The sequence below is a fragment of the Sphaeroforma arctica genome (genome assembly GCF_001186125.1).
Source record: "Sphaeroforma arctica JP610 unplaced genomic scaffold supercont1.239, whole genome shotgun sequence".
Classification (NCBI taxonomy): domain Eukaryota; class Ichthyosporea; order Ichthyophonida; genus Sphaeroforma; species Sphaeroforma arctica.
The window spans coordinates 17,754-35,347 of NW_014040319.1; the positions used below are offsets into that span (position 1 = coordinate 17,754).

General features: G+C 42.6%; 2 protein-coding genes across 2 annotated transcripts in view; both read left to right on the top strand.

Moving 5' to 3' along the window:
• Positions 1-5,646, top strand: part of SARC_04328 (hypothetical protein) — a gene marked incomplete at its 5' end in the record, with an annotated part of 7,860 nt that extends 2,214 nt beyond the window's left edge. The window contains 7 exons of the mRNA XM_014301838.1: positions 459-505; positions 1,426-1,545; positions 3,192-3,299; positions 3,544-3,550; positions 3,849-4,015; positions 4,865-4,956; positions 5,505-5,646. Coding sequence (XP_014157313.1) covers positions 459-505; positions 1,426-1,545; positions 3,192-3,299; positions 3,544-3,550; positions 3,849-4,015; positions 4,865-4,956; positions 5,505-5,601 — 638 coding nt within the window. The remainder of the gene's footprint in view (positions 1-458; positions 506-1,425; positions 1,546-3,191; positions 3,300-3,543; positions 3,551-3,848; positions 4,016-4,864; positions 4,957-5,504) is intronic.
• Positions 5,647-6,882: 1,236 nt separating this feature from the next.
• Positions 6,883-13,309, top strand: SARC_04329 (hypothetical protein). Its single transcript, XM_014301839.1, has 6 exons — positions 6,883-7,393; positions 8,357-8,646; positions 9,427-9,709; positions 10,556-10,656; positions 11,779-12,174; positions 12,798-13,309. The coding sequence occupies exons 1-6, from the start codon at positions 7,096-7,098 to the stop codon at positions 13,152-13,154; spliced, it is 1,725 nt and encodes a 574-aa protein (XP_014157314.1). The 5' UTR covers positions 6,883-7,095; the 3' UTR covers positions 13,155-13,309.
• The last annotated feature ends 4,285 nt before the right edge of the window (positions 13,310-17,594 follow it).

Here is a 17,594-nt window from a genome sequence, read left to right on the forward strand (position 1 = left end):
ACGTGAGCTGCTGGCTTATTCTGGTACCGCTACCTCTGGTACTGCAACTGTCTATGTTTCTAAGCCTGTGTGTGAAGAATATATGTGCGTCGTTGTTCCAAGCGAAGTGTGAGCTGCTGGCTTATTCTAGTACCGCTACCTCTGGCACTGCAACTGTCTATGTTTCTAAGCCTCGGAGTGCTGTGTATATGTGCATTTCAGTGCCAAGCAAAGTGTGTGAGTGCATTTGTATTATCTGTTCGGGTCAGTAGTGTAAGCACCATTGGTATATGGCACGTTTATATTTGTCTGTGTAGTATTTGCTGAGGTGAAAGTGTTTTACTCAACCGTCCGTATTAATTCTAAACTCCGTGAATGTCAATACATACAATCCAATCGTCATCGATATGTGTCATCAACCCTGCAGCGCTTTCTTATGTATAGAAAGCGCTTAACGCAATCCATATTACAAATCTCAGATGAGAAAATGAACGAGCCAGTGATGCGGAGTGGGCTTGAGCAACGGGTATGTTTACAACTGCAGTCCTGCCTTATGGTCAACCAAGTGTACTGATAACAGTACATCTCTTTGCGGATTTAGATACCATGACGGTGTATATAAACACACACACACACACATATATATATATATATATATATATATATATATATATATATATATATATATATATATATATATGTATGTATATATATATATATATATATATATATATATATATATATATATATATATATATATATATATATATGAATACCTGAGTAGCTGAGTAGCAACTCCCATTCAACCGGTGTCGCCGAGTACTTCGGGGATACTACCTCGTACTGTTTCGAGTTCTTATTTTTCGCAGATGTATTGGCTGTCCCTCTGTCCGGAGGTAATCTGTGCACTGTACAGTATACGCGTGACTATTGCAGTGTCGCACATATCTGTCTAAGCCACAGCCGGTCCCATTGTGTCATGTCAGTCGTTCCGGTCACTATTTGAATAGCCCTGGACATTGGCTGCTGAGCTCATTGTCAAAGTAGGAGTACTAGTCGTCCGTCAGATTTATACCGTCTACTCCTAATTAGAGTGATTTGTTTTGTTGGCTGCTGCACATCCCGCTATGGCTGCTGCACATCCCGCTATTGCTGCTGCACATCCTGCTATTTTTCAAATGTCTCACGCGTAGCCGTTGTGATGCGCTGAAGCCCTCCCCCGTATTCATGCCGCACACCTATGGCACGATGAGTAGCTGATTGCCTGTGCCTATTGTGCGTATCTACGCAATCGTTCTAGGCGTTATATGATATGCACTAGGTGTGACATGGGCTACTCTGCTTCTGGTTCGCCGGATTCAAAGGTTTCGCAACTGGTCTTCATTGGCGCCTGCTTAATTGTCGCGAACATTGAGAACTCTGTTGATTGTGTTTAAACCATTACAGGTGTTGCTGCGGGATATTGACCGCCTGTGTTCGGTGATATTTGCGACATTCGATATCAATAACGACGGCGTGCTGTCGCAATCAGAATTTGTGCACGTTCTGAGCAACTTCCCCTTCCTGGTAGGTGTTTGCTCAACTGAATTATAGAGCTACAGGCACGGTACCCAACATTCACTAGATGTTTTAAACGTATTGCCACGAGTATAGTATTGCATATACGGTATAACGCAGTGCGCCGAGGCGAAATAGACGTAATCGATAGCATAGGTCCGAAGCATTTTTGACAGCTGATTTTGATAGGCAGGCTAGTAGTAGTGTGTGTAGTGCAAGGCATCCGCCTGGGAATGATATGACTCCAGATGACGACAGAACTTCATTTGGTTGGCATGACGGAATACACACCTAAGCTGAATGCGGAGTTAGTCAGGACGTGTATGGTGCATTCTCCCTGTTCTGTGGTGTTTGTTGGTATTCTACGCTTCCAGTCTACACTGCTGTCCTATCAAGTCGGCGATCTGCTTAGCCATAGGTACCTGTCATGGGGTGTAGCTGTTAGCTGTGTGAAATGTGAGGTTGATCTCATATAGTGTGTGTCAGTAGATGGTTGTGGTGATCTGCTTAGCCATAAATACATGCCATGGGGTGTAGCTGTTAGCTGTGTGAAATGTGAGGTTGATCTCATATAGTGTGTGTCAGTAGATGGTTGTGGTGATCTGCTTAGCCTCAGATACATGCCATGGGGTGTAGCTATTAACTGCGAGTAACGTGAGGTTGATCTCGTATGGTGTTTGTCAGTTGATGGTTGTGGCGTGCTACCCGGTCTTGTCAGCATGGCGACTCGAGGCTCTGCACTTGGCGTTGGTTGACGCATGTCGTTCAAGTGCTTTTGTGTCGTTCAAGTGCTTCTGTGTCGTTCAAATGCTTCTGTGTCGTTCAAGTGCTTCTGTATCGTTCAAGTGCTTCTGTGTCGTTCAAGTGCTTCTGTGTCGTTCAAGTGCTTCTGTGTCGTTGCAGGGGTGTCTTGCCTAGTTGCGTTCTTAAGCATATGACCAACGTGGCTACTCACGTGGCTACTCAGGGCTATATAAGTTGTCATTGGTTGTTTTGTGTTGCTAAACTGGCGACTCCAGGCTCTGCACTTTGGCGTTGGTTGACGCATGTCGTTCAAGTGCTTCTGCGTCGTTGCAGGGGTTTCTCGCCTAGTTGCGTTCTTAAGCAGATGACCAACGTGGCTACTCGCATGGCTACTCAAGGCTATATAAGTTGTCATTGGTTGTTTGGTGTTGCTAAACGATGTGCCCATAGTTGGATGCTCCCGAGTTGCTTCAAAAGTACCGGTCCAACACAAAGACCCAAAAAAAATTATACGTTCTGATATTGCTTGGTGGCTCTATTTGAAGTGCTTCCAGTTGTGTGTTACCCAGATGCTTCAGGGCCTACTAGCCGGCTTCGTCCGTTAGTACACTCTGTTGTGTATGTACCATTGAACGCCTGCTTGTGAGTGAGTGCTTGCTGTTCTCGGTCGCGCAGGCCTGGAGGCTTAGCATACGATATGTTATCCTGGTTTGGTCCCGTGTGTCTGTGCTAATATTGCGTTCGTATTCTCCTGTATAGTGCACAGACTCTCTTATCACGAACCCACTCGTAGGGACACTGTGAATGTAATTGGGTGACGCTGTTGTGTTCCTTGTGAGGCGCACGTGCTCCCTACAGATCGAACATCCTATGCAATTCTAGAACATCGTCTGCTTCTGCCACCTTTCTAGGGCAAATTTATAGACTTGGATGCCGATGGCGATGGCTTGATCAATCGAGAGGAGCTGCGACGGTGTCTCTTGAAGGCGACCAATGTGCCAGATGTGCACCACAGCCAGGTACGTGTATTTGATCACTTATCACAGAACCCTAAACCCCGAAACCCCCCTCTACCAGCCCAGATGAGTAGTGTGTGTGGGCTATTTCGGTGTTTAAGCATTGACCCACTTCCGATAGTATGAACATAACACTTCCGGAACACCTGAAGACAAAGCAAACTAACAGTTCACTTTGTCTGTCACATGTTGTTGTCTGGCTCAATCTTCATCCAACGGAACTCCACTGGACGACTGTGCATCGCAGAATCCGGGTATGTTGGCCTGTTTGCCGTTACACTGTAGTGAATGTCTTGAATGCGTATTTTTCCTTTCCCTCTTTGTTGAATGAGGTTTTGTAACGCAGTTGTAGAGATTGATTTGGGCTTGCGACCACGACGTATGCCAGAGTGCAAAGCTGGAGTGAGCTGACGGATCTGTGTCGTTCATGATTATGTTGACCAGTACACATACACCGAGCCGTATTATTCAGGGTAACGCTACGAGTGTTGGTTTGCTGCACTCTAATCGACACCTCTATTATCCTTCTCCTCCTTAACCCCCCGCGCTCAGAACTAATGGAAGTGCACGTAGTCGTCAACGATGACAACCGCTACTACACCGTGAACATTCGTCTGCCCGATGGCAAGATCCACACAGTGATCACGCGATACTCGGCTGTGCTGAGCTTCTACAACGATGCAAAGGAGGGGCGGCTGAGTATTCCCTCGACATTTAAGGTGTGTTCGTCGAGTGCACGAGCCATACGTGGCATCGGGTGGTGGCACGGCTTTGCTCTATCTGTGTCTGGGTTGTGTGTAGAGAAAGATTGGGTGTTAGGTTGTATTGTAGGAGGAGTGTCGTTCTGCCCCACTCCATGGCCTAGTCAGAGGGAGGGTTATGCCTGCCGTAGTCTCATGTTGTGCACCCTTCTCATCAGGTGTTAGCACGGCTTTGCCCTATCTGTGTCTGTGCTGTGTGTAGAGAAAGATTAGGTGCTAGGTTGCATTGTAGGAGGAGTGTCGTTCTGCCCCAGTCCATGGCCTAGTCAGAGGGAGGGCTATGCCTGCCCTAGTCTCATTGTTGTGTACCCTTCCGAAAGGCTGTGGCTGACGAACTGTAGAGAGAGGGAGCATCCGTGGACATTGGGTTTTGTGATTCCTCAATAGTTTATTGGGCGTTGGTTTTGTGGTTACCCGGTAGTTTATTGGGCATTGGTTTTTGTGGTTACCCAGTAGGAGGTCGATATAGCTGTGAAGAGACTGTTGTGCCTTTCGACTAGTAGTAATTCAATAAGGCAACTTTACGACGTATTCTAGGCCATTTATAGTGCGATGCGTCATCGCTCAGCATAGCAGCAGTATAGTGTTTACACCATATATTAAAGACTCGAGTGTGTGAGAAGCTATATGTCGGCTTTAGTAGTAGTTTGCATCGTTTTTGGTACATTAACGGGAAACTTGGCGCCACCACCCCTGCAATAACCCCTCCAATGATAGCGTACCATTGCTTAGCAGAGATCAGTACTACGCATCACCTACCAACACCTTGGATGCTAATGTGTATCGTGTCTGTGATCGTTTATCCAGTTCCCGCCGAAACATTACCTACCCTGTTTACGGGGTAGATATACAGAGCAACGGAAAGAAGCCTTCGCCGAATTGTTTAGGCTCGCATGCAGGTAAATAAGATTTTGTGCTCGGTTCACTTGGACTCGGTTTTTCATTCCGGCTTTCCTATGGCATTTAGTGGCGCTTTCTCAGAAGATAGTCAGTTCGTGTGTATCACATGTATGTCTTTAGTATGTCCGATATTAGTTTGTGCGTGTGTATAGTATCTACATATTCGTATGTCCGAATCATGTCCGAAGTTGATTAGTGTTTGTGTGGTGAACATATGTTTCTTCATGCACATGGAGCAAAAAAATCGCACTGTCCTGATCCGCAGATGATACATGTGAGTCTCTCTCTGTATATAGCACTTAACGCTCCCTACAGCAGTCGACGTGCGGTTGGCTAGGGCGACCTAGTCCTACTGTGTTATGGAGTTATACACTAAAGCACCTTCTGTGAGCATTGAACTATGTCATTCCCTGTTCTTTATCCCTTGCTACAAACCTGTATCGAATCTGCATTGTTGTATCACATATACAATATGACCGGTAGTTCTCGGGCATTTCAAGAGACATTTTATACTCATTCTAATAATCTCACCCTCCAATGTGCACAGCCGAACGGAGAACTTCGCATTCCTGGTATCCCGGGGTTTTCTGCCCAAGACTGTAGTCACTGGACTGCGGAGGAAATCGAGAGTTTTGACGGCGTAGCCACTGCTTAAACATTAGATTATAACAATAAAAGTTTTTTGCGAGGTGGATACGAGTATTAGATTGATCGTACTTCTACTGATAAGAGGATATAGACTCGCATTTATAAAAGTGCGCCACTCGTAGTTTATATAGAACTTTTCTTGCAAATAAAAGTTACCGAGAACGATGCATCGTTCATAACTTGTCTACTACTGATAACACTCCACCTTCAACATGTTGGCTGTATTGACCTCTCTTGTTAGGTGCAAGTAGTTGGATCGCGTGTTGCGCTGTGGGGCCGATTTGGCTCATCACGACTTGTTTATTAAGAGAGTCATCGCTTGTACTTTGCGATGTCTAAAGGAGCCTACCCTTATTCATCTAATTGAAATAAACCCACCTGGTAATCTGAAATACAGAGCTGCTGCAGAGTGCTGGTAAAAGTGACGCTGTGAGTTGTTTCCCCAAATGTGGATACAGAGCCAGTCACTACGCCTTAGAGTTTGGTCTCTAAAAAAGATATTTACATGATCTTCGAGAAAAAAAACTCGATATTTAGCAATGAGTATTTAGAATATGATACGGTCATCTGACATAGCAATAAGATTATCATTCGGAGATAGCATAACTAGCAGGGTTGTCAGTCGCAATGGATTATTCCTGCTGCAACAACCACCTACTATGATACCGCAACTGACAGTTTTCAGGATTTTTGATCGTGCACCAGATTGTACTATTTTCAGTTGTCAAGCGTGTGAGATACTCCCCATAAAACTAACCATGTTGATGATATCAATACAAATGCGGATTGCGGCCCGGTTTTAGTGATAGAGGACCTCTAGTAGGATCTATTGGAATACTTGCTTGATGATCCTCTAACTATATGGTGGAAATAACACGCTGCAGATTCTTCTTTTCAGTTGCGCGAATTATGAAACATTACAATATTATGCCAATGGTAACGCACTTATGTTTGACAGGTTGGGAACAATCAGAGCTCAGTTTGCGTCATTGAAATAGCATCCATGGACGCATTGCCATTGTGACTGTATGTGGGTCTGTGGGATTGACAGTTATTTATGTATGTATGTATGAAACCCTGTAACCGGCTTAGAGGCCTTGACCATTACATATAGTCTTATGTGGCTCCACCAATCAGATCTCTTTAAATATGCAAAGTGCATTCCAGTGAACTTAAACTTTTGCGCGGGCTGTGGCTACAGACTCGTGTTTGCTCATACATAGTTGTTATCTGCCGACAGTCATCAGGAGTCATGTGGCTATATATTGTACCAAGAAGCCGTCACATAAATACACGTAAATACATAGTTACATGTAAATACCATTGTTAGTAATTCACCTAGTAATACGTAGAGATCGTCTTACACAACACACGCCAAGCTGAGTTCCTGGGCTCCGACTGCCTTGTCTGTATTGCACAGTCTATCAGCCCACTACTCGCATCCCCACGTGCGCATCGTCTCAGTCCTTTTGAACCACGTGTACGCCAGGATGCCCAAAAAGATCAGAGTAGGTCCCAATGCTGATCGCTCACTTAATTTCGGCACGTCTAAGATCCAGGCGCCAGCCACTGATTTAACTAGGCTGAGCTTCGATGCAGAGCAGCTTGACATAGATGCACATGTAGATAAGGTTGATGGATATAGGTTAGTGCGCCCGTACTACTATGTTTACAGGGCGTTCTGTAAGGGGAGATGGACCGACCAAACGGTAATTGACACTCTAATAGAAGAATTTAAAGCTGGCACAGAAGAATACTACCGCACGGCTATCAAAGAGGGACGAATAGGTATGGCTGCATTCTTTGTAGTTTTAGGTTTCAACAAGTTTCAGCTACGTTAATTATTTATCTGTCATAGAATGAGAAAATAAGGGACCATATTATGTGTGATAAGAAATCAATCCAGAATTGTTTTTTTACGATATTAGCTTTGAATCCTTGTGTGAGTTTATAATTGAAAACTTAATATGGTTGCTTCAAAAATGGTAGTTTGTGTACAACTAAATTAATTTATGACACAAATATATATGTATATATACATATATGTGTGTGTGTGTGTATGTATGTGTGTGTGTATGTGTTTATATATATATATATATATATACATATATATATATGTATATATATTTATATATATGTGTGTGTGTGCGTGTACGTATATGTATATATATATATATATATGTATATGCATATGTATATGTATATGTTTATGTTTATGTATGTATATATATATATATATATATATATGTGTGTGTGTGTTTGTGTTTGTGTTTGTGTGTGTGTATTCATATATATATATATATATATATATATATATATATATATATATATATATATGATATTCTTCCGGCATGTTAATCATGGATGCTAGCGACGGTCAGTAGACACTAATATAGTCTGTGTGCACATGTAGTCAAGTAGTCATGTCGGGAATACAAATCGAAGTCCTATGCTGTGAAAACAGGCCGCAAGTTGGCACTGAGAGTACCCATAAATGTGTTCACCACGGGAACCATGGTTGCTGACCATATTTCGGTCTACAGACACACCGTATGTGATTGGAGTACAATTATAGGTCATTTATATGGCCTTAGTTTGCCCCATCTCGGTGGATGTTCAATGAGAACAACAAATTACAGCCGATCCTTTCAGAACATTAGATCGGTAAATACGCTTTTTCCATTCACATGAGAACGCATGTGGCTGATACTTATATGAATATATATACATATATATTATATATATATATAGGCATCAATGAACGCCGTACCGAGGCAGAATATCGGATGAAACAGGGCGACCGTCTGGTGCATTGGATCCATCGCCACGAGCCACCGGTGACTGACCAACCAATAGATATCGTACATGAAGATGATGAGGTCATAGTAGTCAATAAACCAGCCAGCATCCCGGTACATCCGTGCGGGAGGTATAGGGTGAATTCTGTGGCATATCTTATGGGATTAGAATCTGGATACCCTGATTTAGGTGTCGTACATAGACTGGATCGGCTGACCTCTGGGATCCTCATCCTTGGCAAAGTATGTATAAGCTGTAGGGTTTATGAATGGGTTTGTACGTGTTTGCACTGTTTAGTGAACATGTTTGTGTGGCCTTTATGAAAATAAGAGTGCCTCTGAGTGAATGAGTGGGACTATAGATAGCTCATTGGCGCGTGTCGGTACTGAAATAACAGTGATTATTGCGCAACTGCTCGTTATATATCGCATAAGCAGACTGTCTGTTTTTACACAAAGTTGCATCGGCTCTTCACGACATGTGATAATGCCCGTATATTCACGCATCCGAGCCATTGCGATGTTGAAAATCAGAGGTCATATGTCTAGAGTGATGGATACCCATACAATGCATACATCCCCATCCGAATGCGCGGTATATCATTTTTTTTCCTCAACATTTCCAATGGAGATTGGCTTAAAAGTTTCAGTCATGAATTTGCTTAAGGTCACATGCCTTGGAAGCTATCGCCGTGTTTCAACACTCGGTTTGATAGTGCACACACTCATGCAATCTCTAACATGCGGTGGTGCATTAACAGATGTGTATATCGCATCTGCACATCGATCACACACTCACGGCCCATCAATACAACGTTGCCTGTTGTACATGCACAATTTCTCAATTACTTCAGTATGGATACGATAGCAGATCTCCGCAAATCGCTATGGCATGCATACGAAATTGACTGTAGTATCATACTTCCAGCGCTCATCTTTTCATATACAAGTTCATTTTTTAAAGGTATATGAGTACATGCGGTTCATTTTATGCCACGCACCCATTCACTCGTCTCTCTGCAGACCACAAAGGTGGCCGCCAAGTATTCCGAGTGGATCCGTGACCGAGATGTGCAGAAGACCTATCTCGCACGGGTAAGGGGTGTGTTCCCGAGTGAGCCCTGTGCGTGTGATCTGAGCACGGGCATGATGCTTAAGCGCATGGGCGTGGTGGGTTGTACGCCCGATGGAAAGCCAGCCCTGACAAACTTTGAGTTGCTGCACACAGATGGGAAGACGAGTGTGGTCAAATGCATGCCCCGCACGGGACGCCAGCACCAGATCAGAGTGCACCTGCAGTATCTGGGTATGGTTTGGAAATAATGGTTGTTTGTGAGACCTTCGAGTTTGTGGTACTGGTGGTACGTGTGCTTGTCGAGGTGCGGCGTATGGTTTCTGAGCCGTACTACAATGATAGTGGCTTGTTGGGCAGGAGAATAGCGGGTCACAGTGTATACTACCTAGTATGCGACCACATTTCGAAATACCTGCATATTATAAAGCATCAATGTGTTACATAAGAGATGTGTACTGTGCATGTATGACGGAGATCGCTGTGATTACTTTCCAATTTGGTTTGCCCTCAGTATCCGAAGATGCTCTATATATTGACCGGGTAGGTTCGTATCGCCAAACAGACCGTATTCAGTACCCCACCAAGTCATTACAAACATATCACAAACCTGCGCACCGTGTCTATCATCGATTATCACCACTAAGCATCTGGTGATATGAATGAGGAATTAAGCAATAGTTTATATCCTAGCTTCTAGTCTGGGAGCGTTTGCATCAGCCATAAACTCAAGTGTCTGTGTTCAATGCTCCATCCCGTGTGCTATATACTCTTTCTCATTCTCATTACTCGCGCAGGATTTCACTTTGAGTGCATGAGAGCGTCCATTAGCACGCCTTCGTAGCAACGTTTCTTCCGCGTGTGATGGTTATCTTTGCTTGACGAATCGTACTATTCATGTGCGATGCCCATCCTTACGCCGAATATCTGAGCTGCATCGCAGATGTTGGCGGGTGCACTTGCCAGTACCAAACTTCTGTATTTCACCAGCATGACCGGAGCGGCAGGCTAAACATGTCTTCGCCTGTGTCACGAGTTGTCTATTGACTCCGGCGCCAATCTCGATACTTATTGCTCCAGGACACCCTATTGTGAATGACCCAATTTACGCACATCCGGCCTTCGGAGATGCGAAAGGCGAGGAGCTAAAGGATCCAGCGCTACTGGAGCGGGTAGATGCGGTATGTGGCAGTCAAGCTTAACGTTCGGTTGTGGGTACTGCTTCGCAGATGGTGCACCCGAACAGGACTTACTGAATATGACAGCCCTCAGAACGGAATGATGTTTTGGGCGATATTAACTTCCAAAAGATTACGTTTTCCGTGTTTGAGGCTGTAATTTTGCCTAAATTGCCATTGATGTGTAAAAACGCCTCCTTTTGAAGTTGTTACTCCCTCGGAAATTATCCCGTTCTGAGTCCTGTCATATTTGGTAGGCCCTGACTTGAGCTGCCGATGACTACCATATGTATCTTTCGAGTTCTTGATAGCATGTGAACTTTTATTCTTGTGTCTTGATAGACATGTGTACGTTTATTCTTGTGTGTCTTGATAGACAAGTGTACGCTTATTCTTGTGTGTCTTGATAGACATGTGTACGTTTATTCTTGTGTGTCTTGATAGACATGTGTACGTTTATTCTTGTTTGTCTTGATAGACATGTGTACGTTTATTCTTGTGTGTCTTGATAGACATGTGTACGTTTATTCTTGTGTGTCTTGATAGACATGTGTACGTTTATTCTTGTGTGTCTTGATAGACATGTGTACGTTTATTCTTGTTTGTCTTGATAGACATGTGTACGTTTATTCTTGTGTGTCTTGATAGACATGTGTACGTTTATTCTTGTGTGTCTTGATAGACATGTGTACGTCTATTCTTGTGTGTCTTGATAGACATGTGTACGTTTATTCTTGTGTGTCTTGATAGACATGTGTACGTTTATTCTTGTGTTTCTTGATAGACATGTGTACGCTTATTCCTGTGTGTCTTGATAGACATGTGTACATTTATTCTTGTGTGTCTTGATAGACATGTGTACGTCTATTCTTGTGTGTCTTGATAGACATGTGTACGTTTATTCTTGTGTGTCTTGATAGACATGTGTACGTTTATTCCTGTGTGTCTTGATAGACATGTGTACATTTATTCTTGTGTGTCTTGATAGACATGTGTACGTCTATTCTTGTTTGTGTGCGTATTTCGTACTTTTATGCGTGTATGTGTATGACGGGTACAGCTTCATCTAACACTCGTGAAGTCATCCTCGTCATCTTCCTCACACGCCAAACAACTACAAATCAGGCTCTACTGGCTGGAGTATTGCGGAACGATGCGCCGCATGAAATTTTCCCACACCAAGGTATACAGCCAAAGACTCCTCAACTGGGGCAGGTACTTCCGGAAGATAAAACCGCCACCGCTTTTATTAAAAGCACAGCGCTAAAATTCAGTGTTAACGCTGAAGAACCGAGCGAATTTGGTTCGACGCTTGCAAGCACAACAGATGGGGCCCCTCTAACGACTGTTGGCCAAGTCGTAGACCTGGAGGGTGTATCTGCTGCAGTGGGAGCGGCGTACACTGCGGAGGATGTGAAGGCGGATGCGGATAAGGAACCGTCGGCGAAACGCACGCACTCGCCCACCAGACCCGACAACGTGGGCTCGCAGAAGAAGTACAAGAAGTCGTACGAAATTATGGTGAGTTGTACCAGTGTATGTTGACACCAGGGTGGTATTCGTCGCGTGTCACGTGTCTTAAAGATGCTATGGCGGGTTTGGTGCTGCTATTTCTTAGCGAAGTTCTAGGACGCCCGGAACGTCACCAATTGGTGTATGGACTGAACTCATTTCCAAGATCACTCTCTAATTATCCGTGCGTAGTAAATACTAAAACAACGGCGCCCAACTCTCTCTTTAAGCTTCATGCATATATTGGTAGAAGTACTTTCCTCTCATCACCCTTATCCAGAATCTGCATTTGCTCCCATTGGAGGCTCAAATAGATTCTCATTGGCTTCTCTGTGTATTTTTTAGTGCGAGTCACAAACCCCCTCACCCATGCCGTGCAATTGTGTAGTAGTTCAGAGCAGTTAATCTCTTTGAGCCCATGGTATTTTCTGAGTGTTGTACTTCCCATGCAGCACTACCACACACATCCATCAAGCGCTGAGTAGCTGCAGTCGCTGGCTAAGAAATACAACCAAGTTCCACCATCCCGGAGTTTCCGTAAACTGCACGTCCTTTCGAGCAGTTCTTCTACTCCCATATTGCTCGCGCTTACCCATATTCTGTCTTTCTGTTTCTCACGCATATGTCCCTAGACCACACCGTTGGCAGCCGACATCGATCCCTACTGTGGCGAGTGCCGCATAGTGCGCCCACGGCCGTCCCCAAGTACAATGGTGCTGTATTTGCACGCGTACAAGTACGAAGGTGATGCGTTCAATTACACAGCTCCTGCCCCCGCGTGGGCGAGTGAGGGGTATACAACCGATGAAGAGAGTAGTACGACAGGCGCTGCTGATAACGGCATAGACAGGGGGCCCAGGCCCGGGGATGCAAGTAGTTATGCTGCCGATGGAGAATCGAAATCAAATACAGGTGAAGATAATAAGCACCTGGACGTGGAGAGTGCTGCCGTCAACCTCGAACCGAAGCAGGAAACCAACGGACTGTAGAATTAACGATTGTTTGCGGTGTCGGAGATTGAAAGTAGGGGAATGGGGCGGGACGTAAGGTGGTGAAGATGAAATTGAGGGACATAGCGAGGCACTGCATGCAGATGAGATCAAGATCGGCGGCTATGTGTAGAATAAATTACCCTCACGACTGATTTGAACTGCTATGATGCTTTGGTCGAATTATCATAGGCACTGATGTTCAAAATGGTACTGTAAATGTGAAACCGTGAAACTTTGGTCGTATTGATCCAAGTATCGTTATAAGCTACTGAGTGTGTGTTGCGCGCATAAAAAGGTATTTACATATTCGACAAATTAGTAAGCCAAAAATAGTTTTATTCCAATTTGCAAACTTAACAATCTAAATGTTATTACATTCTCTCATTTGAATGTGTTGGTTCACCTCCACTACACGTACATGCGTTTCATAATTAGCATTCGCGTGTTTTCCAAGGAACAGTGTCGCCTTGTTCAAAACTCGTCGTTTATACATGCAAGTGCCCTGAGAAGGTGCTTTACTATCCACGGGCTTTCCTCCGGAGCACTTGCACGGAGCCCATTCCTGACAATGTTTCTTATACAGCGTATAGTATGCCCGCCTTGGAATCCGTTTCTACTTGTACGTGCAGGTCTCTTCCTCTATTGGAGCTTCGCACTATTTCAATTTTCCCTCGATAGGCTTCGTCCACTCTGTACAATCGTTTTTCCCTCACACGGCACCATGTCTCCGATCGAGTACTCGTTCTTCTTGTATTGGCATATCCTGGGTATCGCCTGGCATTGCTCCAATTCGCTGTTCTTGACACAGAGACTATGCACCCACTCATCACAGTCTTTACCCGAACATGGGATACACTCGTCATTTTGGTAGTCTAACAATAGGCTACATTGGTCCATTTTTTAAAATCAGAAACAGCACAAGTTATAGTGCCTCCGGATTTGATGCTCCTTCCATCGCAAGCACACTTTTTGTGAGCTCCCCTGCATTCAGTGTCGATACACTTACACACAACCCAGTCTTCTTGTCTTTCATACTATAGCGACATTTCTTGGGAGCTTACTTGCAGGCGGTGAGTCTCTATCCTTGCAGGTGCACTCCGTCCATTCATCGCTGTCCAGCCTAAAAACAGTACCACCACACCTTCTGCATGCTCTTTGCCGTTGTATTAGCATTACTGTGAGGCCTCCGCGTAAACGGTCAAATTACTATTCTTGCACGGGCACTTGGTCCACATATCACAATTGCTATGGTGGCACTTTACCAAGTCTCCTTCACTGTGTCGTTATTTCCATAGTGGGATTTCTTTGGCGTCTTCTGACACTTTTAGTCCGTTGTTCTTCCCATATTTACTTAAGATGGTCCACTTTTTGAAAGCTTTGTCGGTGCGGTGAACCTTTCCTATTTTGTAGTTGTGCGCATTATATGCACATTCTTTGTCTTTGAGTAGATTAAAAACAGATCCTGCGTCTGCTTATCTGACACTGACAGAGTCCGTTTTCGACTTCTCGACGGTAGCCTTGTATATAGTACTCGCCCTTAAACAGGCATACAAGCTTTTCAAATTGGCACGCGCACTTGCCGCGGTTATTGCAATCATAAAATGCGTGCTGAAAGTATCTTTTGTGGCCTTTTTTGAAGTACTCTCCGTCGTATTATCATTGCTGTCCACGGCGCCTACTTCTACCACGCACTAGAAATTAAATCAAGTGGAGCTACACTCCTGGCCTCAGGTATCAGCTTGCCTTCCAAAGAGATCCTTGTGGTGTTTGTACGTATGCAATGGGTGCTGAAGCCTAGATTGATGAAAACAGAGAACTCCATAATTTGTTGGAAGTTGACTTGAATCATCAACTAGGATTTGATATTGACAGTGTAATAGTAAGAACAATTTCATATTATGATAATTTGATTGTATTTAGTGCTAATACTATCTGCTTCACATGGTTGTATTGTGTAGTTCTGACTTGCACGCGAGTTAGCAACATTGGGACACATTCGTACTGTCATAGCTCAAAAATATGTAGCTACAACAAATACGGATAAGTTATCTAGATATCTTTCTTCATTGACACTTTTGGATAAATTCATACGTAGTCATAGTTTGAGAATAAATACCCGTTGTATTGAAGATTTCGCCATTCGCCGTTCAATTTCATACATCGGTTTCTGGCTTCCAAATACGCATGAAGTATCTAGATCTTTTTTCAGCTATAGTTCAATATTACCCAAATTGCCTAATTTGTATAAAAAAAATATGCGAGAAAGTCCGGCTATTTTTCTTGTTTTTAAAAACAAAACAAATACAACTTTTTGGGTGGTCTAAAATATTTCGTTTGTTTTGTTATGTTTAACCCCCCCCCCAACCCCCCCACAAAAAAACAACCTATAATGATAAAAATGAATACTATTTCAAAAAATATTTATTTTTCACGCGGACTCGCGGAGTCTGGTGATAAATTAATTTCTTTTTTAAAAATAAGTACTGTAGTATATACATAAATTCATAAATATGTGAAATTGTATATTTTAAAAATACGTATGTACGTAATTTTAACAAAAAAAAATGGGTTTTTTACAAAGCAATACACCAAAATCAATAGTAGGGCGCAATAAGTAAAAAAATTGAATATTTACATAAATACTGCTCTTAAAAATACAAGCCACAACTCCACAAGGCACAAAGCCCTCCATGCCCTTGATGGTGGCAAATTGTAATATTTATTTACATAAAAATTTATGAATACTGTACTTTTTTAAATACATAGTAAATATATCTAAATGCTTTGGTCTATCGTGGAGTCTTGGTATTTAATTATACATAAATAAATATGTAAAAATAGCCTAAATAATTTGTTTTGTTATTTGGTGTTTGTTTTTATTATTTTAAACCCCCTTTGTATGTATGATACTTACACAATATTTTCTTTTAAAACAAATTTATTCCAACACATCTGGGTCTGGAAGTCTGGATTCTGGTGGCACCAATGAGGCATTGACGCACCATACTTCCTATCAACTATTTATGCCCTATGGGCCTATGCCCAAGCTCAATGCGTTAAAATTTGTAACCTTTATTTTGCCTCGAATAAACATTAAAGTTGTAACTGACATTAAAGTTGTAACTTTTATATCTCAATAGAACACTTTCATATATGTTAGGTACATTTTCCAGGTCACTCAGGTGACAATCGTCACAACTGAAACCCTCAATCTATTTTGATTGCCTTTTCTCAATTTCGTGTGGCCTAAAATTTTCAACGATCGGACACAAATAACTTTGTAGTTGATTTGTCCTAAATAAAAGTTATAACTTTTAATAATCAAAAAGTTAACATTAAAGTTGGAACTTATATTCCGTACCCCTATATTTAACTTGTTGAACTTAGGCCTATGCCCTATGCCCTATGGCCCATGTATTCCATATTTATGGGCTTTGGCCTTTGGAGTTTGGGCCTTATTACTTATCAGGCCCTGTGGCCTGTGGCCTGTGGCCTGTGCACTATTGTCTATTAGGCTATGGTCCTAGAGTCTAACCTCAATAAGTTAAACGTTATAACTTTTATTTATCTAAAAGTTAACGATAGAAATCCAACGTTTATAACTGATAGGTACAGTCAAGATGGTGTCAGATATTTGTCCTGTTGTTGTTAGTGCGCACATTTATCAATATCCCCGCCACTTTCCTGAATAGCCTACAACTTGTAACATATATTTTCTTATGTGCGCGTTCAAAAGCTTCTCCGAGCGGCTCAACGCCTCTCAGAGCTGGCAATATGTGCAAAGTGTACGTGAATATGTAGTATATACTTGGAGAAATGTCTAAAAGATACTTCATAGTTGTTTGTTGTGCACATCATGACAATACGGACCAGGTACTTCGAGGAGACGAAGGTTAACAAAGTGATACACTCAAAATATGGGTATTGCCAAATGTCAAGTCAAATATATGTAGATTCTGATTGGCTATTACCCATTTCATGGCTCAATTTGTTCAAAATAGGACAACTTATCGAGTGCAAATTTGAAAAAAAAAAGATATTTGATTTGTCACAAATAAAAGTTATACTTTTTATTTATCAAAAGGTTACCGTTAAAAATCTAACGTTTACCTCGTGCACGTCTAACTTGTTGACGTTAGGCTTGAGTACATACGGAATTGGAAATTTCAAATTTGGAACCTTGTGTCTCAAGAGTAGATGGCTATTTAGTATTTACTCAAATGTAGCCTTCTAAATTATACATCATGTCAAAAACTCTATACGTCATATTTTCCGACATGTCGGACACGTTTAAAACATACACTATTTTTCGACATGTTTTTATCTTAGACCAGGCCACTATTTACAACAAACATAAATACCTAGCCTTTTAAAGTTCTATTATATTTCAATTTGAATTTATCTATAAGTCACGATGAGAAACATATTTGCATTAAT

Bases quoted from the DNA above. Each gene is read 5' to 3' on its own strand.
- SARC_04329 (XM_014301839.1), top strand. From the start codon at position 7,096: ATGCCCAAAAAGATCAGAGTAGGTCCCAATGCTGATCGCTCACTTAAT. The intron at 8,647-9,426 runs GTATGTATAAGC...GTCTCTCTGCAG, and splicing joins GGATCCTCATCCTTGGCAAA to ACCACAAAGGTGGCCGCCAA. The intron at 10,657-11,778 runs GTATGTGGCAGT...ACTACAAATCAG, and splicing joins TACTGGAGCGGGTAGATGCG to GCTCTACTGGCTGGAGTATT.